Below are 25555 nucleotides of genomic sequence, written 5' to 3'. Positions count from 1 at the left end.
ATCTGCAGATGCTACATTTCGCCTTGGGCTGGAAGCTTACTGTAAACTATTTGAAAATCTCCTAAATGGGAAACAAACCCTTACTGGAGATTATTTGGAACTTCCTTCTTTACATGTGCGATCCCCATACACTGTGTATAACATATATATTTATATATTTCCAAATGTGACATGTAATTTGAACTTGTAATGTAAGAATTTTTTTTTTAAAGTATAAATGGCACGTAACATAAAATGAAGTCTGAATGTGTTGCTTAGTGTTTGATATTTCAAGTTCATTGAAAGAAAAGTAAAGATAATTGTTGTTAAAGTTGAGACGACAGTGAGAATTTTTTAAATGTATAACGTGGGTATTAATACCGCATTGATTTCCACCAATTGACCGTTCTTGTCATAAAGTTCACCTGAAAAAACAAACAAACAAAAAAAAACATTGGTACAAAAGAAAAATACCATTAAATACAAGACAAATTAATGCAATTCTATCCACTCATCCTCTATTACATTCCTCCCCTAACCCTCAGCTCAAGACGAGGAATGCCCGTCTCCAGTTAATGTGAAGTAGCATGTGACAAAATCCTTGCGGGAAAAGGAGCAAAAGGATTGGGTGAAAGGACATCTGGTACAAATAAAAACATGACACTTGAAGAAGTTTTGCTGGACTGAGATGAAATCCAAGTTGGCAAACGGATATACAAATACAGCCACACATCATCCAAATCTCGTTACTTGGACCAGCAAACAAGCCTTTTGTCCTTTCTCTCCATCAAAATAATCAAATGTCATCACAAACTTTCTTTAAAAATAAATAAAAAATTAACCTGCAAAATATTGAGCCCCATGTGGTGGAAAAAAACAAACCATAGAGTTGTCCATCGATGGAACATTTGTTAAATGCCATGATGTTCTGCGTAAGTGTTCCAGTCTTGTCCGAGAAGACGTACTCGATCTGTCCAAGCTCCTCATTGAGCGTTGTTGTGCGTACCTGTGCTGGCATCTCTTTGGCCTTGTAATACATACGCAAGTCCCAGTTCACAAAGTAGCTATGGCACAGGCGGATCACCTCCACACTGCACACACACACACACACACACACACACACACACACACACACACACACACACACACACACACACACACACACACACACCATTCATTTGAAATGCACATCAAAATGTAAAGATGAAAACGACAAGGAGAAAAATGAAAAAGAGGAATTTTTTTGGTTGTGGGGGGGGGGGGGGGAGGAAAATATTACAGCTTCTAAATATGTACTGCATGGAGAAGAATCTCAGGTCACAAAGTTCCACTTTTGAATCCTGACCAAACATCGACACCTACCCCTTTGGATCGATGAAGCAGTTAAGCTCAAAGATTGTGCATGTAAGTTGTTCACAAACGTTAGTATTGCTACATCAAAGTACAAGTTAATTAGTCGATAAGACAAGCACAAGAAGTAATGAGTCAATGGTTAAGCTCACAACGGGACCTCAAACACCGGGACATAATCTACCTCTAGATGGGCCTTACCAGGCAACACGATCTGCTGGCTCTACCAGAAGGCAGCAGAGATAGAGAGAAGACAGCTGCAGAGAGTGGGAAAGGCAGAAACATTTACAAGAATTGAGGTAGAGGGAAAAAAAATTAAGGAACAGAGCACACAGAAAAGTTCCGCACATGGGTAAGCCGGCAGGTGTGTGCGAGTATTATCCAAGAAGAACAGAATAATTTCTCCAAACTGATGTGCGTGATAGGATGATCGTGGTTGCCGACTACACGTGTTCAAGTATCTGAGGCCTCAACATCGATGTTAAACGGGAGATTCACGCCGACCTGACTTCAAAATTCTTTACGAGGGTACGTAGTGAAGGTTTCGGAGGACAGTGAATGAAAGACTATTAAAAAGATAAACACAAGTAAAATGCAGTCTTTTAAGATTGTTTCAGTGGAAGAGAAAGTGACCTAAATTGTTACCCGAATAGTTATTTTCATACAATTGTTGAATGACTGCCATTGCCAGGTCGGTCATGAAAATTGCATCAGGAATATAAATATTAATTACATTATTGGGCCACTCAGAGTAATTTTTTTCTGGCCAGAAGGTGACGTTTCAATTTTAGTCCATTAAAAAATTATTTCAGGCTTTCCCCCAATGATTTGCACCAAATGAGGCCCAGATGAGCATTGGGGAAAAGGGACAGTAGAGGTAATAATTAATGGCTGGATTTGGCAGTGTGGAGTACAGTCTCAGGCAAGGCCATTCCATTCCATTGGCCAACTTTAAGCGAGAACCCGGAAGCTTTCCCGATTCAGTGCGGGTGTGTTTCGCCAACGAATGGTTGGACAGAGGCCGAAAGAATCAGTAATTCGGTGGCTACTTTCGTTGAATCGGCTACAAATGGGTTGAACGTGGTCCCAAAGGAGCGTAAAGGGAGCGAAGCAATCAATGCAGACCGAAATCGCCATTTTGGCATGGAGTATGAAGGGTTTGGAGTGATTCAGTTTGGTCTCCATTGCAAAATCACAAATGGCACTCACATTAGACCATTCCAAAAATGCTGCAGGTCGTGAGGATCACATATCGCAACCTTCCTACTGAAGAATGGGAATGGGCAATTAGTATCAGGACCAGGATATGATTGCTGGTTGTGGTCCAAGCTGAGGGTCCCAGATCAGGAGATGAGGGTTAAGCTCGAATTCAAGAACCCAAAGAACATTCAAATAGATTTACTGTGGTTTTTTTCCTAATCAACAGTGTTGAGCACATGTGTGTTAAGTTTATTCCACATAGTGTTTCATTTTGTGAACGTAGTTCCATGGAGGTATGAGGGTTTTCTGAAACTTTGTCAAGATGCAAAAGACTGTCACGGGAGGGAAGAGTTAGAAAAGAAGTGATATTAGTGTCAATACCATCGTCAGATAAACGATTGTGCATTACATATGTGATGAGAATTCCATTTGGAATGTGAATATATTACATTATTGGGCTGTGAGGAGTAAGTGTTAGATAGCCAGCACTTGGTTATTTGTTCTCCGATCTGTTATCAATTTACTCCAAACTCTTCCCCACAATCTGTACCATCTGCCAGCCTGCAGACAGGCTGCACATTTGAGCATGCATCTGCATGTCCGTGGCTGCTTGCCTTTGCTCAAGCTGAACCATTCATTTATGAATTGGTTTGAAGGGAAATCAAGGGTGGAGCACAGGGATAGATCATCTAAGAAACGTGCCCTGACATTTGAGAGAAAGGAAAGAATAGAAAGAAAAAGAGAAAGGAAAGAGAGAAAGAAAAGATGAGTCAGAGAGTCATTGGAGTACAATTGAGGCACAGAATAAAGTCAGGAGAATTCTGGTAAAATGTGTTGGAGAGTTGAATTTTGGGGAATTTGAGAATTGAGAGGAGAGGAGTCCATGTCTATATTTTGGATTTGGTTCATCTAATAGCCATGGAGCACATCAAGAAAAGTTCAGCATGGACCTCAAAGTGCACGGCAGTTGTGTCTCCCTTCATGCATTTAGATTTATATTGGGCCAAGTAAGTGCTGGCAAAACCCTTAAGGTTCTTATGCTGTGGCAAAGGTTCATCATTTGCCGCAGCAGTTCTCTACATAGCAGCGGATGATAACGGTCATCTCTCCCTCCATTTGCTATCCGTGGCTTTCGCTTCCCATGTCCTTCCACTCTCGAGATCCTCTGAACAGTTTCAATTCACCCCCATTATTTTCATTTAGCCCTTCCACCCCACAATTTGATTTTATTGCTTCCTTTCATCCGATATCTGAGGTTGTGGGATAGCCTAAAGACATGCACATTCACTTCTGAATTGTCTCTCTTCTGGAGGTTTGAATCTCAGCACAGCTGAAAGCTATCGTCCTGATGCTTTTCAGGTGATCAATGTGAGTGCCGTCCCTCAAAGGGACATTAAACTGAGCGACCTGTCTGCCAGCATTAGTAGGTGGAAGTTAAAGATCCCACTGAGTCTTTCACAAGGAGTAGTCGAGCTATTGTCAGCACCTTGGCCAAATTCAAAACTCCTGCTCTCACCTACAAAAGGCAATGTATTACAGGCACTGCTGGGCTCCCAGGAATCTGTTTTTTTTTAATACACCAAGTATAAATATTCCAATAATTGAATATAACAGCTCATGTAAGAGCCAATGCACAGAAACATGCAACAAGGCAGGATACAAGAGGGGCAGGCAAGGGAAGCACAAAATAGTGGGAACAAAGACAATAGGATATTGGTGGAAGGGAGAGAGATGGGGTGGGTTACACAGGGTAAACAAGATGGTACTGCAGTGACTTTCAGGAAGGAAAACAGGGAATTTGAAGGAGGTTTGTTTGGGGGTGGATTAACTTGGGTAGAAAAGATCAAGATTTTTGATGGGGGAAGATAAGAGATGGTGGTGAACAGCTGTTTTGAAGACCTGGAGGGAGGAGTGGGATTGAAGAGAGTGTGGAGGTTTGTCCCAAAGCCGTGACAAACAGAGGAATGAAAGAGTAAAGGTGAGCAGTGATTCTAGATTTTGGCCGTTTCACCAGAAATGGGATTTTGGTGGATCTTGAGCACCCTGAGGAAATAGAGGGATCATAGAGAGAGTGTGGAGGGGATGGGGGGGAGGGCAACGCCGGAGAGGAGACTGTAGAAGACAGAAAAACCACCGACCTGCCTCAGGTGAGAGAGTGAGACCCAAAGACTCAGCTTAATTGTGGGAGATACAAATGATCGCAAAAGCCTTGCTTACCTCACCGTGATCAAGCTTGGTGTGATGCAGGAGCTCCACCCCAGAGGGGGGAAGCAGCACTCTATTAGACTGCAGATGAAAGCTTTCTAAATTGTTTGAAGCTCAGGTGTGTCAAGGAAGGACTTTGCACGATAAAGGATGCCCAGTCGGCAACTGGCTTTGGAGGCCACCTTGGAGATGTGGCTTTCCCAGGAAAGATTGTGGCAGATAATAAGACCCAAAAGCTTGAATGAAAGGACTTCTTCAAGGGGATTGTTGAGAAAGTAGATTGGTGGGGGGTGGGGGGAGACATGGTGAGGGTATGAGATTTGTCACTTGTCAGTGTTGAAAGACATGTTCCAAGTGTTTGACCAGCTTGTGATTTTATCCAGGTCTGCAGAGAGTGAAGAGGCTGCTGCTTGCCAATCAACGGGTGAGAGCTGGTCCGGCAGAGGGTGGAGTCATCAGCAAAGAGATAAAGAGGATTTTCCAGGGAATCTGAGAGATCATTGATGAAAACCAGAAAAAGCACCGTGCCTTGAGGAACCACAGCCTGGACAGGAGGAAGAGGTGAGAGAATTCAATTAAGAGCCACGCGTTGATTGTGACAGGAGATGAAGTCTGCATGCCATGAGTGGAGATTGCTTTGGACACCACAAGAAAAAGTTTGGTGAGCAGTGCGGGATACCAGACCATATCGAAAGCTCGCGATATGTCGAGGGAGATGGCTCTCTTTTCATGTCTGGCATTTAGGATCTCCATCCATTGTTGGGAAAGCAGAAGTAGCATGACCATGGTTGAGTGACCTGGTCTTAATCCAAATTGATGGTTGGAAATCAAGCCATTGCAGAAGAGGAAGGATTTGACGTCAGAAGTGATGATGGATTCCATGTCCTTGCTGATTGGTCTGTAGTTGCAGGGATCCGTTTTTGCACCTTTTTATGCAGAGTGGTAATGTTTGCTGATTTCCAAGCAGATGGCAGATGACCTTGAGCAAATGAGAGGGGAATTGAACAGAGAGAGAGAAAAAAAAGAGAGAGAAAAAAAAGAGAGAGGAAAAAAGAGAGAGGAAAAAAGAGAGAGGAAAAAAGAGAGAGGAAAAAAGAGAGAGGAAAAAAGAGAGAGGAAAAAAGAGAGAGGAAAAAAGACCGAGGAAAAAAGAGAGAGGAAAAAAGAGCGAGGAAAAAAGAGAGAGGAAAAAAGAGAGAGGAAAAAAGAGAGAGGAAAAAAGAGAGAGGAAAAAAGAGAGAGGAAAAAAGAGAGAGGAAAAAAGAGCGAGGAAAAAAGAGAGAGGAAAAAAGAGCGAGGAAAAAAGAGAGAGGAAAAAAGAGCGAGGAAAAAAGAGCGAGGAAAAAAGAGCGAGGAAAAAAGAGCGAGGAAAAAAGAGAGAGGAAAAAAGAGAGAGGAAAAAAGAGAGAGGAAAAAAGAGAGAGAAAAAAAGAGAGGAAAAAAGAAAGGGAAAAAAAGAGGGGAAAAAAGAGAGAGGAAAAAAGAGAGGAAAAAAAGAGAGAGGAAAAAAGAGAGAGGAAAAAGAGAGAGGAAAAAGAGCGAGGGAAAAAGAGGAAAAAAGAGAGAGAGGAAAAAGAGCGAGGAAAAAAGAGCGAGGAAAAAGAGCGAGGAAAAAAGAGAGAGAGAAAAGAGAGAGGAAAAAGAGAGAGGAAAAAGAGAGAGAGGAAAAAGAGAGAGGAAAAAGAGAGAGGAAAAAGAGAGAGAGAGAAAAAAAGAGAGAGAGAAAAGAGAGAGAGAGAGAAGAGAGAGAGAGAGAGAGAAAAGAGAGAGAGAGAAAAGAGAGAGAGAGAAAAGAGAGAGAGAGAGAGAGAAAGAGAGAGAGAGAGAAAGAGAGAGAGAAAAGAGAGAGAGAGAGAAAAGAGAGAGAGAGAAAGAGAGAGAGAGAGAGAAAAGAGAGAGAGAAAGAGAGAAAAGAGAGAAAAGAGAGAAAAGAGAGAAAAGAGAGAAAAGAGAGAAAAGAGGAAAGAGGAAAGAGGAAAGAGGAAAGAGGAAAGAGGAAAGAGGAAAGAGGAAAGAGGAAAGAGGAAAGAGGAAAGAGGAAAGAGAGAGAGAGAGAGAGAGAGAGAGAGAGAGAGAGAGAGAGAGAGAGAGAGAGAGAGAGAGAGAGAGAGAGAGAGAGAGAGAGAGAGAGAGAGAGAGAGAGAGAGAGAGAGAGAGAGAGAGAGAGAGAGAGAGAGAGAAAAGAGAGAGAGAGAAAAGAGAGAGAGAAAAGAGAGAGAGAAAAGAGAGAGAGAAAAAGAGAAAAAGAGAAAAAGAGAAAAAGAGAGAAAGAGAAAAAGAGAGAAAGAGAGAAAGAGAGAAAGAGAGAAAGAGAGAAAGAGAAAAAAAAAATGACCGTTTTTACAGCCATTTTTCCCTGCTGTGCAGGGGTTTGGCTTTTTCTTGAGGCAATGTTTTATGGCCGGATGCCCTTCCTGACGCCAACCCTGGTTGCCAGTTACGACGCACAGGGATATGGTACACCTATTTTAACCGGGGCATACACCGGGACCAGTACACTGGCACTCATTTCGCCGACCTCGGAAGGATGACAGGCTGAGTCAACCCCTGGTGTTAATTCAGCAGCCAACGGGGCTTGAACTCAGGACCCTGGGATCCCAAGCCGCCACCCTAACCACTAAGCCGAGAAAGAGAAAGAGAAAGAGAAAGAGAAAGAGAAAGAGAAAGAGAAAGAGAAAGAGAAAGAGAAAGAGAAAGAGAAAGAGAAAGAGAAAGAGAAAGAGAGAGAGAAAAAGAGAGAGAAAAAGAGAGAGAAAAAGAGAGAGAAAAGAGAAAGAGAAAGAGGAAGAGAGAGAGAAAGAGAAAGAGAAAGAGAAAGAGAAAGAGAAAGAGAAAGAGAAAGAGAAAGAGAAAGAGAAAGAGAAAGAGAAAGAGAAAGAGAAAGAGAAAGAGAAAGAGAAAGAGAAAGAGAAAGAGAAAGAGAAAGAGAAAGAGAAAGAGAAAGAGAAAGAGAAAGAGAAAGAGAAAGAGAAAGAGAAAGAGAAGAGAAAGAGAGAGAGAGAGAGAGAGAGAGAGAGAGAGAGAGAGAGAGAGAGAGAGAGAGAGAGAGAGAGAGAGAGAGAGAGAGAGAGAGAACAGCAGAGCAGGTTTTTAGAACATGAGGGCTGATGCCATCTGGACCAGATGCAGAATCTGAGTCGAGGTGTCATAGCAAGCTCCCCACCTTGTCAGGAGAAAAGAATATAGAGTCCAGGAACACCTGGGTGGGACTGGGTAAGGTGGGTACAGAAAAGTTGGGTTTGGGACACAAGGTTTAGAAGCAAACACAGGGTTTAGGTATTCAGCCTTTTCACATGCAGTGTCATCTGTGCAGCCATTTGAGGTAAGGGAGGGGATAGAGGGGGAACATACACCAGAAACAGACTTCCACCAGGATTTGGAGAAGGGAGACAGGTTTGAGAGTTCAGACTTGAGATTAGAAAGATGTTGGTTTTCTGGCTTTCCTCAGGATAGACACACACTTGTCCCAAGCTTTGTGGAAGGAACTGAGATTGCCTTAAGTTGGAATTGCCTTCCATGATGCGAAGGCAAGTTGTTTCAGGACAACTGCCTCACCACATGCTTCAGTGTACCATGGGTGGGAGGAATGGTGGCACAACTGAAAACAATATGGGATAAATGATGGAATGATGCAAATCCACAGCTGTTTGTTGCATATAAAATAATAGAATCCTATAGCTTCCTCTACTTGCCAGTAACATTGTAATTAGTTTACTTTGGATATTTATTATTCTGTGCCTTTTAGTTTATTTTGTTTTATGCCTGAAATAAAAAGAGTTTGTAATCAATACGTTATTCGTTTCCTTCCGTCATGCAATTGCACTCAAAATTAAACCCTTTGAGAGATCGAGAGAACAGGTGTCCGCCCAACCTGTCGTCCATCCGAGTTCAAAACCATCAGGTCAAAGCAAATTACTGCTGCCCGGAAGCACGTGGCAATACATAGGCAGGCCTGATGGCGTAATATCAGGAAATATGTTAACACCAAATCATAAAGATGAAGCTGTGCACATGTGGAGTTGCCATACAGGTGACAAAAGTGCCAGTGAGTAAGCCTAGAATATATAATCCCAGATCCAATCGGACAATGGGTAGGTCTCGTGATTCACACAATTATAATCTAAAGCTGTTTCATCTCATTATATGAGCAATTACAACACATTCTTTCAACATTGTTACGGTTGTGGAAATTCGCATTACACCATAAAGAGTCCTCAGGTAAGATATCTCGATAGGTCCATGTGTAGTCGCCCAAACCCGTTGTATAGAGGGAATTTATGCGATTCATCCGGGCTGCGACGCTTCGAGTTAGCCATTTTTCTGTTCTATCTTTTATTTCAAACAAACAAAACCACCAACGATGCTCGTGAGCTTTTCCCGCCATTTTTCCCCGTGCTTGGTGTGAGGGAAGGGGAAAGGGCAGCTCGCCGCCGATTGGTGGATGAACAGCGTGAGGCGGTCAGGGTGAGGGAACACCCCTTTTCGAGAACCTTTTCAAAGGAAGGTGGAGCCGAAAACGGGGCGGAACGAAGGGCGGAGCCCAGCGCTATAAAGGACGAACACGGGCGGAGCGCGCTCTCTCTCTTCCTCCGCTCTCTTCCTCCTCCTCTTCCTCTTCGTTCGTCTAAGAGTTCTTCAGAGAGTTTTCTTACGAGTCCAGCTGGAGGTGGTCGAGTCGGCGCATCCTCATCCTGGGCCTGGGCTACATCGGGAGAGGGCGAGCCTTCTGCCAGGTGCCGGAAGCCTCGTTCATGGCGCGGAGCGGCTACACGTGCTGGCGCGAGGTGCGAGTCGCAGACCACATCGGGGGAGGCTCGGATTCGAGGTCAAGGACGCGACGCTGGACGACGTGTGCAGGGAAGTCGCAACTTTCTCTTTTCCTTTGGGTTCGTGTAAATGACTGTGGGTGGCGCCTGTCCTTGAAGTAAAACTGGCTAAGTGTTGCCGTGTGTCGGGTTCAGTCGGGACATCTCTTTTGCCTGTGATTGTGTATACGTGCCATTTCTTGACTTGCTTTTGCTTTATTGTACATGATTATTGTGACTGTAAATACGTGCCTTCCGTGCTGGCCTGCGTGTGCAATTAAACGTACTTGTGTGAACTGGTTCCCCGTTTCGCTGCGTCCTTTCCTTAGTTTGAATTTCCATTTTGCATCACGTAAGGGGTTCGTAGTGGGTTTAAAACGCCCGGTAATTAATCGGAACCGTCAAGGCCGACGATAACACTGCTCAGTTATCACTGAAGCATGGAACGGACCGCTTAAGCGGTTTGTGTCCGGAGTCGGCCTGTGGCGTGGTACGATCGCCCGGTCGACCACTCGCGCAGGTACTTAGGTAGATCAAATTTGGCGAGCAACCCTATCCTGCGCAGGCGGGCAATTGGCACGATCGTGGTGAGGTTAAACCCCCACCCGTGACTGGCTCCCGGCGTTGTTCCGAGAGGGTCACGACTGAATTGTCCGTTCCGGTGGGTGAGGCGGCCGCCATTCGAGTCGAGCGGCCGATCGCACGCCGGCGGGCGCGAATTCGCAACAATATATTATCTTCGTTGATCAACAAAATGCAACCATCATGATATGGGCACAAAATTGTGTAATTCGCCAAAATAGCTGATCGAGTGGATTTCCCAATTGGCTCAGTGTCCCAATGCACTCCAGTTTCCACAATTGTAAAGAGCAATCACATGAAAATGAGATTTATAATCTAATTTTTTTTTATTTTAAAACGAGATTTTATCATTTTTGAATTTTATTCTAAAATAAAAATTTTTTTTTAAACATTTCAAAAAAAAAAGGAAAAATAAATGCAGAAAATTGTGCAAAAAACAGGAAAAAGTCTCAAAAAGCAAATCAAGTTCTAAAATGAACATCTCCATTCCAAAGAGTAAATTATGTAAAGGTTTACAGATGCCCCCAGACAGCCAAAGAAAGAGAGTTGTCTGTACCTGACGTAGAGGGAGATCGGAACGACCGTATTGAGAATGATTATGTATGACCAGAAGGTGAGGAATCCTGAAAAAAAGGCCGAGTCTGGACCAATCGAGTCCATCGAAAGAAAGTGCTGGAAGTCAAAACCAATCTGACTTTCCCAGATGGTATTTCCCACAGCCAGAACGATACCCATGAAGATGAGAAATGAAAATATCTGCAAACAAGAACAACAAACGTCCAATCAGCAATTAAAAATTATGAGAACTCCATGGCACGGCTGCAAAGTACAAATATTAGATATCAATGTCAAATATCAACAAGAGTCAATGTCAAATCATTATCAATGTCAAATCTTCGGATTCCTCCATCGTACAAAGTCCTTCCTTGGCACACCCGGACTCCTATCCACCTACAAGGTCTTGATCTGCAGCTTGATGGAGTAATGCTCTTCCCTCGCCCGACTCCAATCCCACCTCCTTCCAAATTTCCAGTTTTCCTTCCTGAGAGGTTCCTTCTGCATCAATACATCTTGTCCATCCTTTGCATCCTCTTCTGCCCCCCCCACCCACCATTCCTCCCCACACCCATTGTTTGTCCAAGTCTCCTTCTATCTCGGCCTTCAACTTGGCTGTTGGCGTTTCTGCCCTCTCTCAACTGCCCCTTTTATGGGCATCTCTACTGTTCCTTTTGCATCCTGATTTCTCCCAAGAGCCAAGACTATGTATACAAAAAAAAGAAAAAGAAAAGAAAAGAAAAAAAAGTACAACAAGTAAATGGCCAGCGATGAAAATCAATTGAATACACCATCAGTTAAAATAAATTTAAACAAAACACCCACCTCTTCCCACCATTCTTTTCACTGGAAATTACACTAAACTTTTCCTGTCACATGTACAGGTGTTTCCTAATGGAGGGGTGTGGGCTCAGTACAATATCGCTTCGTTTTGTGGATGGAGACAGTTCAAGATAATGTTACCCCATGGTAAGGGAAGTAAACATTTCATCTTTTGATTCATTTTCGACCAAAACGGATTAAAAGAAAGTCTTCTGGTCTCAACTTGCTGACATCAAAAATTCATGCGTTACGCGATACAGGAAACTGAAATGCTTTGTTTGCAAAAGAAAATTTCAGGCACGTGTAACTACATAAGGCCTGAGTGAATCGTGGAGAGACTGTGGCACGTGAGTACGCACTGAGGGGTTAGAAACTAGGCGATCCTCACACCCCCCCTCGCTCACCCAGAGGACAAGTGTGTTCATAAGTCTGTCAATGTTCGTTCTTTTCCACTGTGTTTTTCCGCTGTTCTGCATCAGTTTCGTGTCTTGTCCTGTCGAGAGTCACAACATGGAGAAAACAGCACAGTAGTTACTGTGCAGCAAAGGGAAAATAAAATAAAATAAATTAAAAACTTTTCTTTTGTAGGGGTGTGTACTTCTCATTATCAATAATTGTCTGATGTAAGGAATTGCTATGCTAAAAGGTACCTGTTTCAGTACAAATGAGAGCACAGTAACGCTCATGACACGTGTGATGTCGCAATAGCATTTTAATTCCTGTTGCAAGGTATTCAAATGCAAAATTATACCTTTTCCTCCCCTGATAAATATTTATTTTGAACTGTTACTAATGCTTTAAATACAGCGTTTTTATGAGTGTGATGACATTTTTAGCTTTTGCAGGTGTGTTTCTAGCATGGGTGTGGTTCATATTGCGTAATTTGGGCAGGTTGGGCCACTGCAAGTGTGGGAAACAGATTTTCATTCGCCGCAAAAGTAGAGTCATATTTCTTTTGATTTCCCTCGAGTCATATTTCCATTAAGAGCACCGACTTAAAGTCATAGGAGGTCTTTGCTAAGGTAACTGCAAATGAGATTTCATTGAAATAACTTCAATGAAACAAAATAATTTTGATTCCAACAAATAACTAAATGTTTAAAGATAAAGAAAGAAAACAATGTTGTGTTGTTATAACATTCAAAACTGTTTTGAGCACGTAAATCGAGAGCAAAATTGTGATAATTAAATATATATATATATATATATATATATATATATATATATATATATATATATGTTAGATATTTCACAACCAGCTGACAACATTCCACTGAAGGAGATTTAGGCAGGGATTTGGAATCTGTCCAGGATGCCGGCGATAACTCGCCCACTCTTCACAAAAGACAACGAGGGACAGGGCATCCAGCTTAACATCCAAGCAATAATCTGACAGTTCATTGTTTGGTTGAGAAACAAACCCAGACAAAAGACAGATCAAAGGTAAGCACAAGCACACTACCTCCACACCATCCAGTTGGATTTGGTAAATTCTCAAAAGAATAGATCGTCAATTTTTATTGGACGATTAGAAAATAAATAAATTAAAACATTTAAAAAAAAAAGGTTTAAATGTTTCTAATATTTAAAATATCAAACAACAAGGTCAATCATCTGAATTTAAACATTTCATCAGGTGTTAAATGATGGAGTAATTTAATGCAGTACTTATCCTGCTTCAAAGAACAGCACCAAACTGATACATGGGGTAATAAAATGTATATTTATTCTCGATGTGTATGCACCGGTAATGCAGGAATTGAACAACGTTAGGGATCTTCCAGTTGTTTTTTATATTAATAGAATATGTTTTCATAAATCTCGGGTGAAACACAAAATTGAAGGTCAGCTTCTTCGCAGGATCCTGAAGTAGCCTGTGCATCACTCAATGGTGAAGAATGACATTGAAAATTCTCGGATCCAGACTCGGATCTTCACCAAAATGAAATGAATTCTTCCTTGTCACACACGCAACCGCTGCACCAATTTTTGTCTGAATCCGTCCCCTACTTTTTGAGATATTGTGCTATATATTGTTTTTAGACCTATTCCTCAATGGTGAAGAATCACTGTAAAAATTCTCGAAGTTGGATTTGGATCTTCACCAAAATCTATTAATTTCGACCTTGTCACACACCGAACCTCTTCAACAAGTTTCGTCTGAATGCATGCACAACTTTTTTTGAGATATCCTGCTCACAGACAAACAAACATACAAACAGAGAGACAGACAGGGGTGAAAACATAACCTCTGCCCACCTTTGGTGGCAGAGGTAAGTAGGACATGTATAGACACTGGATAAATCAACACAGTGATAGGGATTTGAATCTGAGATCCCAATATCCTGAGCTCTGTGATCAGATGGGAACACCAAAGAGCCAACTCAAACAGGCCAGTCTTATAAAAGAAGGTTTAGTTATGGAATGAAAAAGTACAGAATTTATCAATAAATAGCTTGTGACGGCAAGTTGTGAGAATCTCTGTATGATTAGTACAGCATGAAAGAAAACAGAGATGTGCGAGTGCAATATATTTACTGAATGTTCAACCACTAAATAACTAAACATGACGTGTTTTGAACGAGTGAAGAATAATTTTTAAAGAATTGCAAATTGTGTCGATTATAATGATAATTGCTTGCTCGAAAGTTGAATTCATTTAAATCCCTGTATACGTATCGTCTCCTGGTGATGTGATGTCATTTATTTAGTTTCCTTCATTCCTCTGGTGATGTAGAACCTGTGATGCAAATGCAGCAAATGCACAACATCGATATTTGTTCAAAAAAAAAAAAACATGAAGGAACGAAGAATTAGTTCAACAACTTTTTGAACAAATATTGATAAAATGAGTCTCATGAGTTTACAATGTACACGTGCAAACGATGACACCATATGCTTCAAAGCCAAACATAGTTGTGACGCCTGCAGTAACTTGAGTCTCTTGAGTAACGAAGGCATCTCTTGGCTGTGTGTTTCTGAAATTGGTAGCTTGCTTACTACATGGCACATTTTATTTCTTAAAACATTACTATGATGTCAGAAACTTAGTAAGAGGGATGCAATGCTTGATATTCACTGTATGGACAAGTAAATTAGGCAAGTAACAATATGTCACTCAGCACTGTTCCGATCCCTCAAGCATTTTGTTTTTTGACATTTGCATTAATCTCAAGAGCAGATCGTTTTGAGACAAAATGCACAGAAATCTCACACCAAATGACATGAATGAACTAGAACGGCACTCGGTAGAGAGCACACCTCCGCCAGGCTGAACAGTTTACGTTTTGTATCCCACTGAGAGACCAGATCTGGATCCGGACCTTAACCAAAATCGAATCGGCTTGTTAATGGCACCGACCCAACTCATCCACCAAGTTGCACCCAAATTCATCTGTAACTTTTTGAGATATCGTGTGCTATTTAGTTTCAGGCCATAACTCTCAATGGTGAAGAATCACTTAAAAAAATTTTCACGTATCCAGATCCGGCTCTGGATCTTCATCATAATCCAGTAAATTACTCCTCGTCACACAGCAAAATTGTCCACCATGTTTTATCCAAATCCAACCGTAACGTTTTGAGATATCCTGCCCACAGACAGACAAACAAACTTCCGTATACAGCCAGGTTTACACATGTACACAAATGCTGGTGATAGGCTACCGGTGCATTGGATAAATTTGCAATTAGAAGTTAATTAAGCACCATAGGGTTATTGTATTAGATTGATGCTTTTTTTGTAATTATAAAAAAAAGGGGGGGAGGTTTTAAATTTTAATTCTAATTGCAATTTGTAAGCATTTGATTGTCTGGAATATGACATCCAACTAATAGTGAGTGAAGTAAAACATGACAAAGGGAGATATCAAGTAATGTCCTTCATGTAACATTTGGTACCTGCAAAGATCACAAGACCGTGGCACCACTCTGTATTCCGCAGCACACATCCACGCAGTAGGATCTTGTCATTGTCCAGTGCATACTTGTTGTCAGCGAAAAATAAAGTCCCAGTGAACTTGTCCAGCCTATTATTTGGAGGTTCACATATCACCTGCCCTGCAAGACAAACTAGTTTGTGACAACTAACCTCTACTTATGATGGGATCAGTGCATAATGGTTGGTTATAAATAATAATAATAACAAGTAGAGGTACATTCAAAGTACACCGCCTCCCCCCCTTGCCAAATAAATAAATAACAAATCTTCAAGCGTGCAAAATTGCCGGGGTGCCTTCAGTGCCCAGGGATGCTGCCGCGCAGCATGTGGAGACATAATTGGGAGGGAGCAGTGTACTTCTAAGGTGAATGTGTACAAATTATACTTACTCGCTGTGCAGCATATGGATTTGGGGTGAAGCGGTGTACAATTATAATTGATCGATTCATTGATTAATTGTGCAATTAAAATAAATAGTAATCGTAAAATAATTGATTTCTCATTCAATTGGCTAATAGCATAACCAAAAGGAAAAATGAATAATTAATTGATTAATCAATAAATCAAAAAGACCCTTTATAGCAAAATCACTTGGTCATTGTCGTGTCCAAATATCAGCTTCCCAGCTCAAAAGGTGCCTGAGATATTGCGCAGATGAGAAATAAAATAAATAAGTAATTAATAAAACCCTAATGATTAAGTAATCAATCAATTAATTGATGAATCAAAAATATATATCGTTTTTGCCAAAGCACATCTTCACTTTTGTCCCCAAATTTCAGCTTTTCCTTGCTCAAAGGATGGCTGAGATATCATCTGGACAAACAAGAAAACAAACGGAGTAAAAACTGAGTCCTCCCTTCTTTCGGCATTCGGTGATGACGTTATGCATCGCCTTGATATGGAATTGGGAAGGAGTGGTGTACAATAATGGAATGTTATCTACAGAGTATCTTTCACGACAAAATGTCTCAAGGCACTTTACAGGAATTATTTGATTTGATGTGCCGAACTCTTTACAGTGTTGGTGCTGCCGAAGTGGTTTCTTGGCAAGGGTTATACTGGGTGGTTTGCCATTATCTTCCAAGCAGTTTGTCCATGCTGTGTCTTTGTAAATGCTCAACGTCAAGCAAGGAAGTAGCACGTACCACTTTTTAAGTCTTCGGTATGACTCGACCAGGTTTTTAACCACTGACCTCCCAGACTCAGAGTGGACGCTCTAACCATGAAGCTACAGAGTCTGGTTGATTTAAAGCAAAATACCATGAAAAGAAAAAGATAAGAAAAAAAACCCCAACAAATGACAGATAAACAAATTTGTACAAAATGGAACGGAACGTGATTGGCATGAGGGTTCTGTAAACGAATGTAGGCATGATTACAAAAGGCAAATTAAAATTGTGCACCATAAAAGCAAATAAATAATCTGTTTATACAAAGAAAGCAGGAGAACAGAGGACAGGAGAGAAGAAAAGGAAGTAAAGGTTAATGAAGATGACAGAGATTTTATCGACAGTCGAATGTTTTTTACCATTGCATCCACTTTAGACTCGTTCACTGTAACGCATCACAAAAAAAAGAAAACGACACCATTCCGGGATGCATGGATCACATCAAGTTTACTGCCGAGGGCACAAATGCCATTTTAGTGCTGCACTCTGTTACTGGATGCCTTTCAGTTTTTGGACAATTTAAATCCATTATACAAAACTGTCACCGTGAGGGACAACGCCTGACAACAGTACAAACATCACGAGCAATTCTTGGACACGACATACAGCTCTGCCTCTGAACTGTTGGAGTTCATCCATTCCCTTTTCACAGTTCATGTTCAGATAATCCACCAAACTATCACCTTATGCAAGATGGGTGTAACAACTGAGGGTAGGTCAGGTTTCAGGCATCATATCCCACTCCGGCCACAGCTCGAGCACAAGCCTTCCCTCTCCATTTTACACACGACATTCTAAAGATGTCATGGTCAAACATTATTAATGTCAGTGCCTTTCAAGGGATAGTTTTCCTTTTCTTCCCTTTTCAATGGACAAATATACATGTCAGTATTGGTATACAAAACTTCAGCATACTACTTAACAGTTTCAATTCTTTTTCAATGGCTAAAACAACTACAAACTATCGTTTTACAAGCAAAATTAAATTATCGTCCTGCAGTGTTATGCTCAAGTTGGGCAAGTCTCAAAGCATGTACGAGTGCCGAGATATATAAAGCATACCGTATCTATACAATGTTAGATCGTACCTTCGTTTTGTGTGAACTCCATTTGTGTCTGTGAATGTTTGAAAATATCTTACCATCAAAAGTTGAAAGATCGTGAACATCATCTCCTATATCAGAGGTAACTGGCAGAGCCTGCCGCACCTTCAGGTTGGTCTCTCTGGAAGGAAAAGGAGGAAGTGGTGGGCTGAGATTATCTGGGTGCTGAGAACATAAGCACCTAGCAGCGATGCATGTTGTTATTGTTCGTAGGAGTAGTTACATCAGCTCAAATGCGCCTAACATTTGGCCTAAGGAACTAACGAACATGAATGTGGCCAGATCAAAACCAAAGGACGAGTCCATGTACAATCAGCAGGTTCACTCGTGAATTGAATCCAGATTTATATAATGAGCATTAAAGGGGCATCTACGTATTGAGTATATGCAGGAGAGTGATAGGTATGGGAGAGAAGTGGGAACATTTTTAGATGAAATAAAATGGATAAAAATAATGAAAAGGAGGAGGGTAGAAGAAAAATATGGTTTAGGGAAGATGGAGTGTCCATAGGATAAAACAGTGAGGCATTGAGGAGAGAGATTGGAATCTATAAAGAGACAAGGTTGGGAAAGGTGGGATACAGGAGTAAAAAGCCAATGAACCAAAATTACTTTTTTCCCCTTTCTTGCTCCCTTAATGAAGTAAAGTCCCCCAAATATCTTACCCATCAAGTTCAGCAGTTTCAATGTAGCTCAGGCTATGGGGTTCACTGCTTGATAGCAGCAGCAGATCAGCCTAGAGTGGTGAGCAAATTAATACATAGTCAAGTATGCAGTAATTAATTCCATTCATTGAAAGTCAATCCACAGCACTCTGTAAAGCATGAGTCACATTTGCTCTATGGCTAGGATACGGCGGCCGTACCCCCCCACCCCTTGAATTGACAGAAACGTGCGGCGGCCGCAGAGTTTCTGAGGTGGCCTCAGGGTGGCCCTACGCCGTATGGCTATCTTTTACAGGCCGTAGGGGTCTCCGTGGAATTAAAGCGCGGAGTTATAACTTTTTTCATTTCTAGGTCGGCCGTAGCAACTCGACAAGCCGTAGCCATGACGTAGATGTGTTCCACGTCGACCGTACGTAGGGCGTACGGTGGGCTTGCGTTATTCGTGCGTTTTCCGTGCGTTTTCCGTAGGCTCTTATCAATGAAAAATGAATTTTGCCAACCCCCAAAAAATTACGGCGGCCGCACTATTTCCACGTTCGCCTTAGGGCCCCCTGAGGTCGCCTTACGGACACCTTGCGTCTGCCTTGAAAATTCTATGGCCGCCACAGGGACGCCCTAAGGTCACCGTGCGACATCAAATCAAAGACCGTACGGCACCCCCACGTTTTCGGTCTCCACAATTTCTAAATACCCCATGCGGCTACCCAAAAAATAAAAACATATGTGACTGCTACATTGTGTGACCGTGGAAATACTGCGGCTGCCCTATAATTGCGAGTGGCCGTACATTTTTTAGACCCTACGGCCGCCGAGCCAAATGTGACTGAAGCATTAACAAGTACATGCTTGTAAACACACTGGCACAATCTGTACCCACTATTGTTACTCAAAAACACAATATTGATTTTTTGCTACAAATGGATTATTCATCATCGAGTTACCTCTTGCCCATGAATAGCCTCAGTATGATGCATGCATTCATCCAGTAACCCATCCTTGTCATGCTTCCAAAATTGAAGCCTACTACTCACCCTCACTCCGATGTAACCCTTTTATTTAGCTCCGATAGACTGCAATGGTTGCGTGTTTTGCTTTGTTTGTAATACTCAAATCACAATAACAGCGAAGTTCTATAAAGCTACTCAATGAATCTTAACAACCTCCCGATATAAAACACAGTGTGTATTTGTCTGTCCCCCTTTATGAGGACGATTTAAGTAAGATTTCAAAGGCCAACCTTTTTAACACGACCGCAAGTTCATCACGGTCTATTTTTCAGGATTAAAAAAAAAAACTAAAAAAAAAAAAACTCAAAAACAATTTTCAACGAGAGTAATTACGTCTCTTCTGTTGGAAATGTAGACGGTGACTTGCAACCGGGCATCAACGGCAGTGTGCAGAAACTTAAAAAAAAAATAACAATAAATATGAGGTACAGGGAGGTGAAATGTGCAATGTGCGCACAGTAAAACGAGTGTTCATTTACATCCGTAGGATGTGTAATAAATAAGGAAGATATAAGAACACCTGACACCAGGCCGAAGCTTCAGACTTTGGCTTGCTCACGAGACTGTACCGTAAAAATGAAATATCTTCCAGTCTCTGAATATTTTGAATGCAATAATTCCAACCCGTCAGTTTTGACGGACTTTTTATTTTTGACTAACTAGTTTATACATAACACATGTTTTATTTTGTCAAAATAAACCAATTTTTTTTTAATTCTGCATACAAGCAATTTGATAACTTACGAGGGTTTAAACCGTCGTGCGCCAAATAGGAATAAAAGTTGAATCCGGCAAATAGCTTTGAACATAAATTCACCAAAACATTAATGAGAAGCAAGCCTGTTAAATATATGGGCATGGGTCAATCATGTTACAAGCATTTCACGAACGTAGAAGCATGCACATTTTGTATGTTTGTGGCTATTTTCTCACCACTCACAGACAAGTTTCACTGATTAAGCCGAGGTAACTTCCCGTTTCAATTCTGAAATGGAGAGATATTAACCAATAGATAGTTTGCTGAATTGCAATTTTTTTTTTTTAAACCTTCCAGTGCTGAAGTTAGCAAAATGAGTGCAAAGCTCTTTATGACAGGTAATCGAGATGGAGTATACCGGTAACACGTTCCTGTGTGCATAGATACATGTTCAGTACTTAGAAATGTGAAAGATACAAGCATGTTGGGTTAATTTTTCCTCACTTGTTTTTGGTGAAAATAAATTTGGATTTGGCCGAAACATTTTCGGACTGAATTGCAAACATATTTTTCAATCCACCTCACAACCTAATCGACAGGCTTTTGCCAGCGCCACCGATAAAAAACATACAAGTGGTGATTGAAAGGGGATGCGGTGGAAACTACTGAACCATTCATATGAAATTAGCGATAAATGCACCAAATAGATATCCTCATGATATCAGCATCACATAAAAACTTTTCTGTGCAATAAACATCAATGAATTTGTTTGGAAGCAAAATAATAAGAAATCTACCAATTGGTATGTCTGCAGTCACGTCCGACAGCAATTCCTGATAAAAGAGTCTGTTTTTTTTTTGTAAGACAGCGATCAAGCAACATCAAAGGTTGTTAAAACTGAAAAGGGTTGGAGTGGGTGGATGTTCACTGGTGTTTAACCTAATTAAACGTTTGCAGATGCGGAGTTATATTTCACATTCAAGAGATGAAAAACGTGAAAATTTCAAACACAGTTAAGTCTCGTAATGAGCAGCAGTCTCGTGAGATGAGGATCAATAAAACAATCGCAAAAACAAATCAAGAGTTATATTTTTGATATTTATTTCAGCAACTTTGTGAGACTATGGCATTCTGATAAATAATTGTAATAGTTAGAGGTAAACCACACAAATGTTTGTTGTAATGCCAATCAAGACAGGCAAATAAATAAATAAATAAATAAACAATAAGAATACTTACAAAATCCATAAAACAAAGTTGACCTCACCAATTATTGGTGGTTGAATTCAGTGACCTGAAATATAAATCCTCTTCAAATTTCAAGGTAATCGGATGAAAATTGAGGATTTTAGAAATACCACCTTAGTTGTTGACCTTGGGCTTATATTGACCTTTTGAGACCTTTGATTTTGACCTAATAGACTTCTAGCTTATGACAAACTCAACCATGTGGTGAAGTTTTGTGAAGATCGGTTTTAAATTGTGACCTGTAGGTGATTGAGACAGACAAACAGACAGACAGAGACAGACTAACAAAATCGACTGAGCAATATACTTGAAAAATCTTTGATTTTGCAAGTAACAAACATAACTGAATGTGCAGTACAATACACAGAAAACAAAGTATTTGGTGAAACATCTTTCAAAAGCTCTTTTTCCCGCAGAATTGATACCAATGAACAATCCTGAAAGATGCGGTGAAGAGCCAAAAACAAGCAATTATATATCATTTTTGTCCCTTGTCGTATACCCCATGATAAAGCTGAACAAATTTGGGCACAAAGGATGAATTATTTTTCACAGAGCCTATTGGTTTTAATGCATGATCTAAGGACAGGTATATTGTAATAGCTTGGTGTTATGATAAATCTGATGAGAGGAACCCGACAACACAAATTACACACATTTCTTCGAAAATTATCTCGAAGCATGGAGAATCTTGTTCATGTATGACTGCGGGCACATATTCACACCAGGCCATGTACCCATTTGCCGTTGATCAAAATATGCCCTGCTTAAAATGGCACTGATGTGAGTACATATACGGTATTCACTTTGTTTTATTATTAACACGGGCAAACATATCAGAATTTGGCTTCACAGCATCAAAAGAGTGTCTATATGGTCCAAAGATCATGCCATTAGATTTTGGACTAGGTCCCCCCCCCCCAAAAAAAAAATAGTTAGAGAAATTTTTTTTTTGCATTTCTACATGTTTTAAGTGATTTCTACCCCCCCCCCCCAAAAAAAAAAAATTGTTAAAGAAAAAAAAATTTTGCAACTTATTTTTCAACAAAATTTCGATTTCTTTTTCTTGCATTTCTTAATGTTTTAAGTGATTTCCAACCCCCCCCTCCCCCCCAAAAAATGGAGAAAAGAACTATAACTCAGCACTGTTGACATCATATTTAATGAATAAGATATAAGGTTCACTTGAGTGACCCAGTAGTATTGGCGGCGGAGGTTTTGCACTCTCCCGAGTGCTCCCCCTCTAATTGGTCATTGAATTGAACCAACAATTATTTTTTGAGGTCAAATTTGTTTTATGGATTTTGCAAGTATCATGCTCTGCACGAAGACTTCTCGTTTGTTTGTCTGTTTGTTTGAGTGCAGGATATCTCAAAAAGATATGGACGGATCCGAATGAAATTTTGTGGACAGGTTGGGTGTTTGACAAGGACAAACTGAATAGATTTTAGTGAAGACCTGGATCCGGATCGAACAACTCTAATTTTTTAAGTGATTCTTCACCATTGAGAGATAGGGTTAAACGAATATATAGCAAGACATCTCAAAAAGTTGTGGACGGATTTCGATGAAACTTGGTGGACATGTTGGGTGTGTGACCACGACTAATTGATTCAATTTTGGTGTACATCTGATTCTGCATCTGGATATGAGAATTATTTGATTTTAAAGTGATTCTTCACCATTGAGAGATAGGGCCAAAACGATATAGGGCTGTATTGCATATTTTGAAAATGTATTGGGCTTGATATGTTCTCGTGGGTCAGGCATTGCGTGGCGGAGGTATGCGCTCTACCGAGTGCCATTCTAGTTTTGGAATGTTATTATGAGCCTCAGATGTACTGTGGTAAGTTGCATTCCATTGAAAAAAATAACACCGGAGAGTGATTCTGATTCACTGTACTATCTTGCGGAGTATCGGTGCCACCAAACCAATTTCTTGGCAAGGGTTATACTCGCTGGTTTGCCATTGACTTCCCAGCAGTAGTTAGGGGAGGAATTTGGAAATTTTACATGATGCCAGCTCACCTACTCCGTGAAGGACACCGCATTATCTTCAACAGCCACCAACATTAAAATGACTGCAGACAGGACGCTCGTTTAATGTCCATCCGAGGGACGGCACACAAATTGATGAAACCACCCTACTTGTGAAACACCGGGAATGACAGTTTATGGCTGGATTGAGATTCAAATGAGATTTGTTATCTGTTCTGAACCTTGGAATTGGTTTTCGCTTTTCACTCCTTTCAAGCAGCTTGGAGGTGAATTGCATACCTCTAGGCCATTCTGACAACCCACTGGTGGATACAAATGTTATCATTTTAATTTGCTATCAAACATGGGTGATTAATGTGTTAGTGAGCATAGCTATGGTAGAAGGAGCAACAAGAAGGCCAAAAATGAACACTTAAAATACGTCTTACAACAGTATGGATTATCGAGTTAAGATAGATCAGTGAAAGGCAAGTAATTAGCAATCAAGGGTAAAGTTGTGAGAATCAAACGGGTGCACATCAAAATAAAATGATCAATGTACATTTGCATACATTACCTCGGAGTCATAATTTCAATTAGTGGTGTTGATTTCGAGCAGGCCTGATGGCCGAACTTGCCTCCTCCTGTATTAAAGTTCCCTGCATATACTTTTATGTAATAGTCGAGATAAATCACCTTGTGGCTCATCCTACCAATAAAATAAGGCAATGGCCGTACTGTATGTCTGTTCCTTATCTATCTATAATTCCAGAAATGTGTGTGTGTGTGTGTGTGTGTGTGTGTGTGTCTGTGACCGCTGTTTCTCGACAACCACTGGTCCGATCTAATTGAAACCTGCCAGCTATATTGCTGGGGACCGGAATGTGTGCCTTTTCAAGGTTTGATATTAATCGGACAAGTGATTCCCAAGTTATGGCCATTTACTTACCAACCAGACAGGACAAGTTGCTGCGTAGGCATGGCCGATGCGCCATTTAGTTACCAATCACAGGACATGTTGCTGCGTAGGCGTGGCCATTGGGGAAGAGATCCTCAGCTGCGTTCCCATTACGGGTTACAACGTACGGACTTCCGGATAGTGATGACTTACTGTATTCTCATAATTTCTCGATTTCTTATGCGCATCTATAGATAAACACAATGCCCCAATCCAGTCGTCGTTTACGAGAGCGAAGGAATGGCCTGTGCAGTTGTTTGAAAGATTTTTTTTTTTTTGCACGTATGGCCACGCACGTACGGGCACGCGAGAGCGAAGGAACGGCCTGTGTGGTTGTTGTTTCTGGCACACGGTTTGAAAGTTTTTTTTTTTGCATGTACGGCCACGCACGTACGGCCAAACACGTACGGGCACGCACTAGTGGAATCTAAAATGGCTTGGACGAGGTCTACCAAATTTTGTATTCTTGCTTGTGGTACCCATGGTCAGGTCATTGGCATATATAGACCCCCCCCCACCCCCAAGTATAGGGAGATGACTTTCGATTAGCCACTGCACATGTGTATAGTGCAAGTGGTTTATTTAAACACTGACCTCTGTTGGTGGGAGGGGGTACTGAGGGTCTAAAAATAAATCCTCTTGCTTGCAGAGGGAATGGGTAGTGACTATTCACATAAATTAATGGAAGTTCCCTTCCAAGTATCATCAACACAGGAGGACACCAATAGGCCCATCGATATAACACTATCTATCTATAATTCCAGCAATATGTGTGTGTGTGTGTGTGTGTGTGTGTGTGTGTGTGTGTGTGTGTGTGTGTGTGTGTGTCCGCTGTTTCTCGACAACCACTGGTCCGATCTAATTGAAACTTGCCAGGTATATTGCTGGGGACCTGAGTATGTGCCTTTTCAAGGTTTGATATTAATCGGACAAGTGCTTCCCAAGCTATGGCCATTTATTTACCAACCAATCACAGGACACGTTGCTGCGTAGGCGTGGCTGCGTAGGCCGGTGCGCGGCCGGCCGATGATGACGTCACGTGCCAGTTACGATGGGGATCGGTGCCTTAGTTACCGTGGTGTAGGAGTGGCAATGGTCAATGGTAGTAAATGTCATGGCAAGCAAAGACAGGGAGGTAAACTTGATTTTAATTTGGATTTCAATTAACTGTGTGTGTAAGTATCACAGCAGTTGTTACTTCAATGCAAGCGATAATTCGTGGAATGCATGTGAACATTCCGTACGGGCACGCACCACTTGCGGATAGTGATGACAATGTATTCTAATAA

The 25555-nt window shown here is 41.2% G+C and overlaps 1 protein-coding gene across 7 annotated transcripts in view; it reads right to left on the bottom strand.

The window, feature by feature from the left end:
• Positions 1-25555, bottom strand: part of ATP8B2 (ATPase phospholipid transporting 8B2) — a 145893-nt gene that overhangs the window by 51323 nt on the left and 69015 nt on the right. For all 7 annotated transcript variants that reach the window (XM_085848702.1, XM_085848703.1, XM_085848701.1 and 4 more), the window contains 7 exons: positions 18379-18449; positions 17752-17834; positions 15399-15557; positions 11903-11991; positions 10678-10877; positions 862-1070; positions 361-404 (listed from right to left, as the gene is read on the bottom strand). In XM_085848702.1, the coding sequence (XP_085704828.1) occupies positions 361-404; positions 862-1070; positions 10678-10877; positions 11903-11991; positions 15399-15557; positions 17752-17834; positions 18379-18449 (855 nt within the window). The remainder of the gene's footprint in view (positions 1-360; positions 405-861; positions 1071-10677; positions 10878-11902; positions 11992-15398; positions 15558-17751; positions 17835-18378; positions 18450-25555) is intronic.

This window comes from Eptatretus burgeri, chromosome 12 (assembly GCF_056783735.1).
Source record: "Eptatretus burgeri isolate ZD-2024b chromosome 12, Ebu_testis_v1, whole genome shotgun sequence".
Taxonomy (NCBI): Eukaryota; Metazoa; Chordata; class Myxini; order Myxiniformes; family Myxinidae; genus Eptatretus; species Eptatretus burgeri.
The sequence above is the reverse complement of the archived record's forward strand: the minus strand, read 5'-3'. Positions and strand labels throughout refer to the sequence as shown.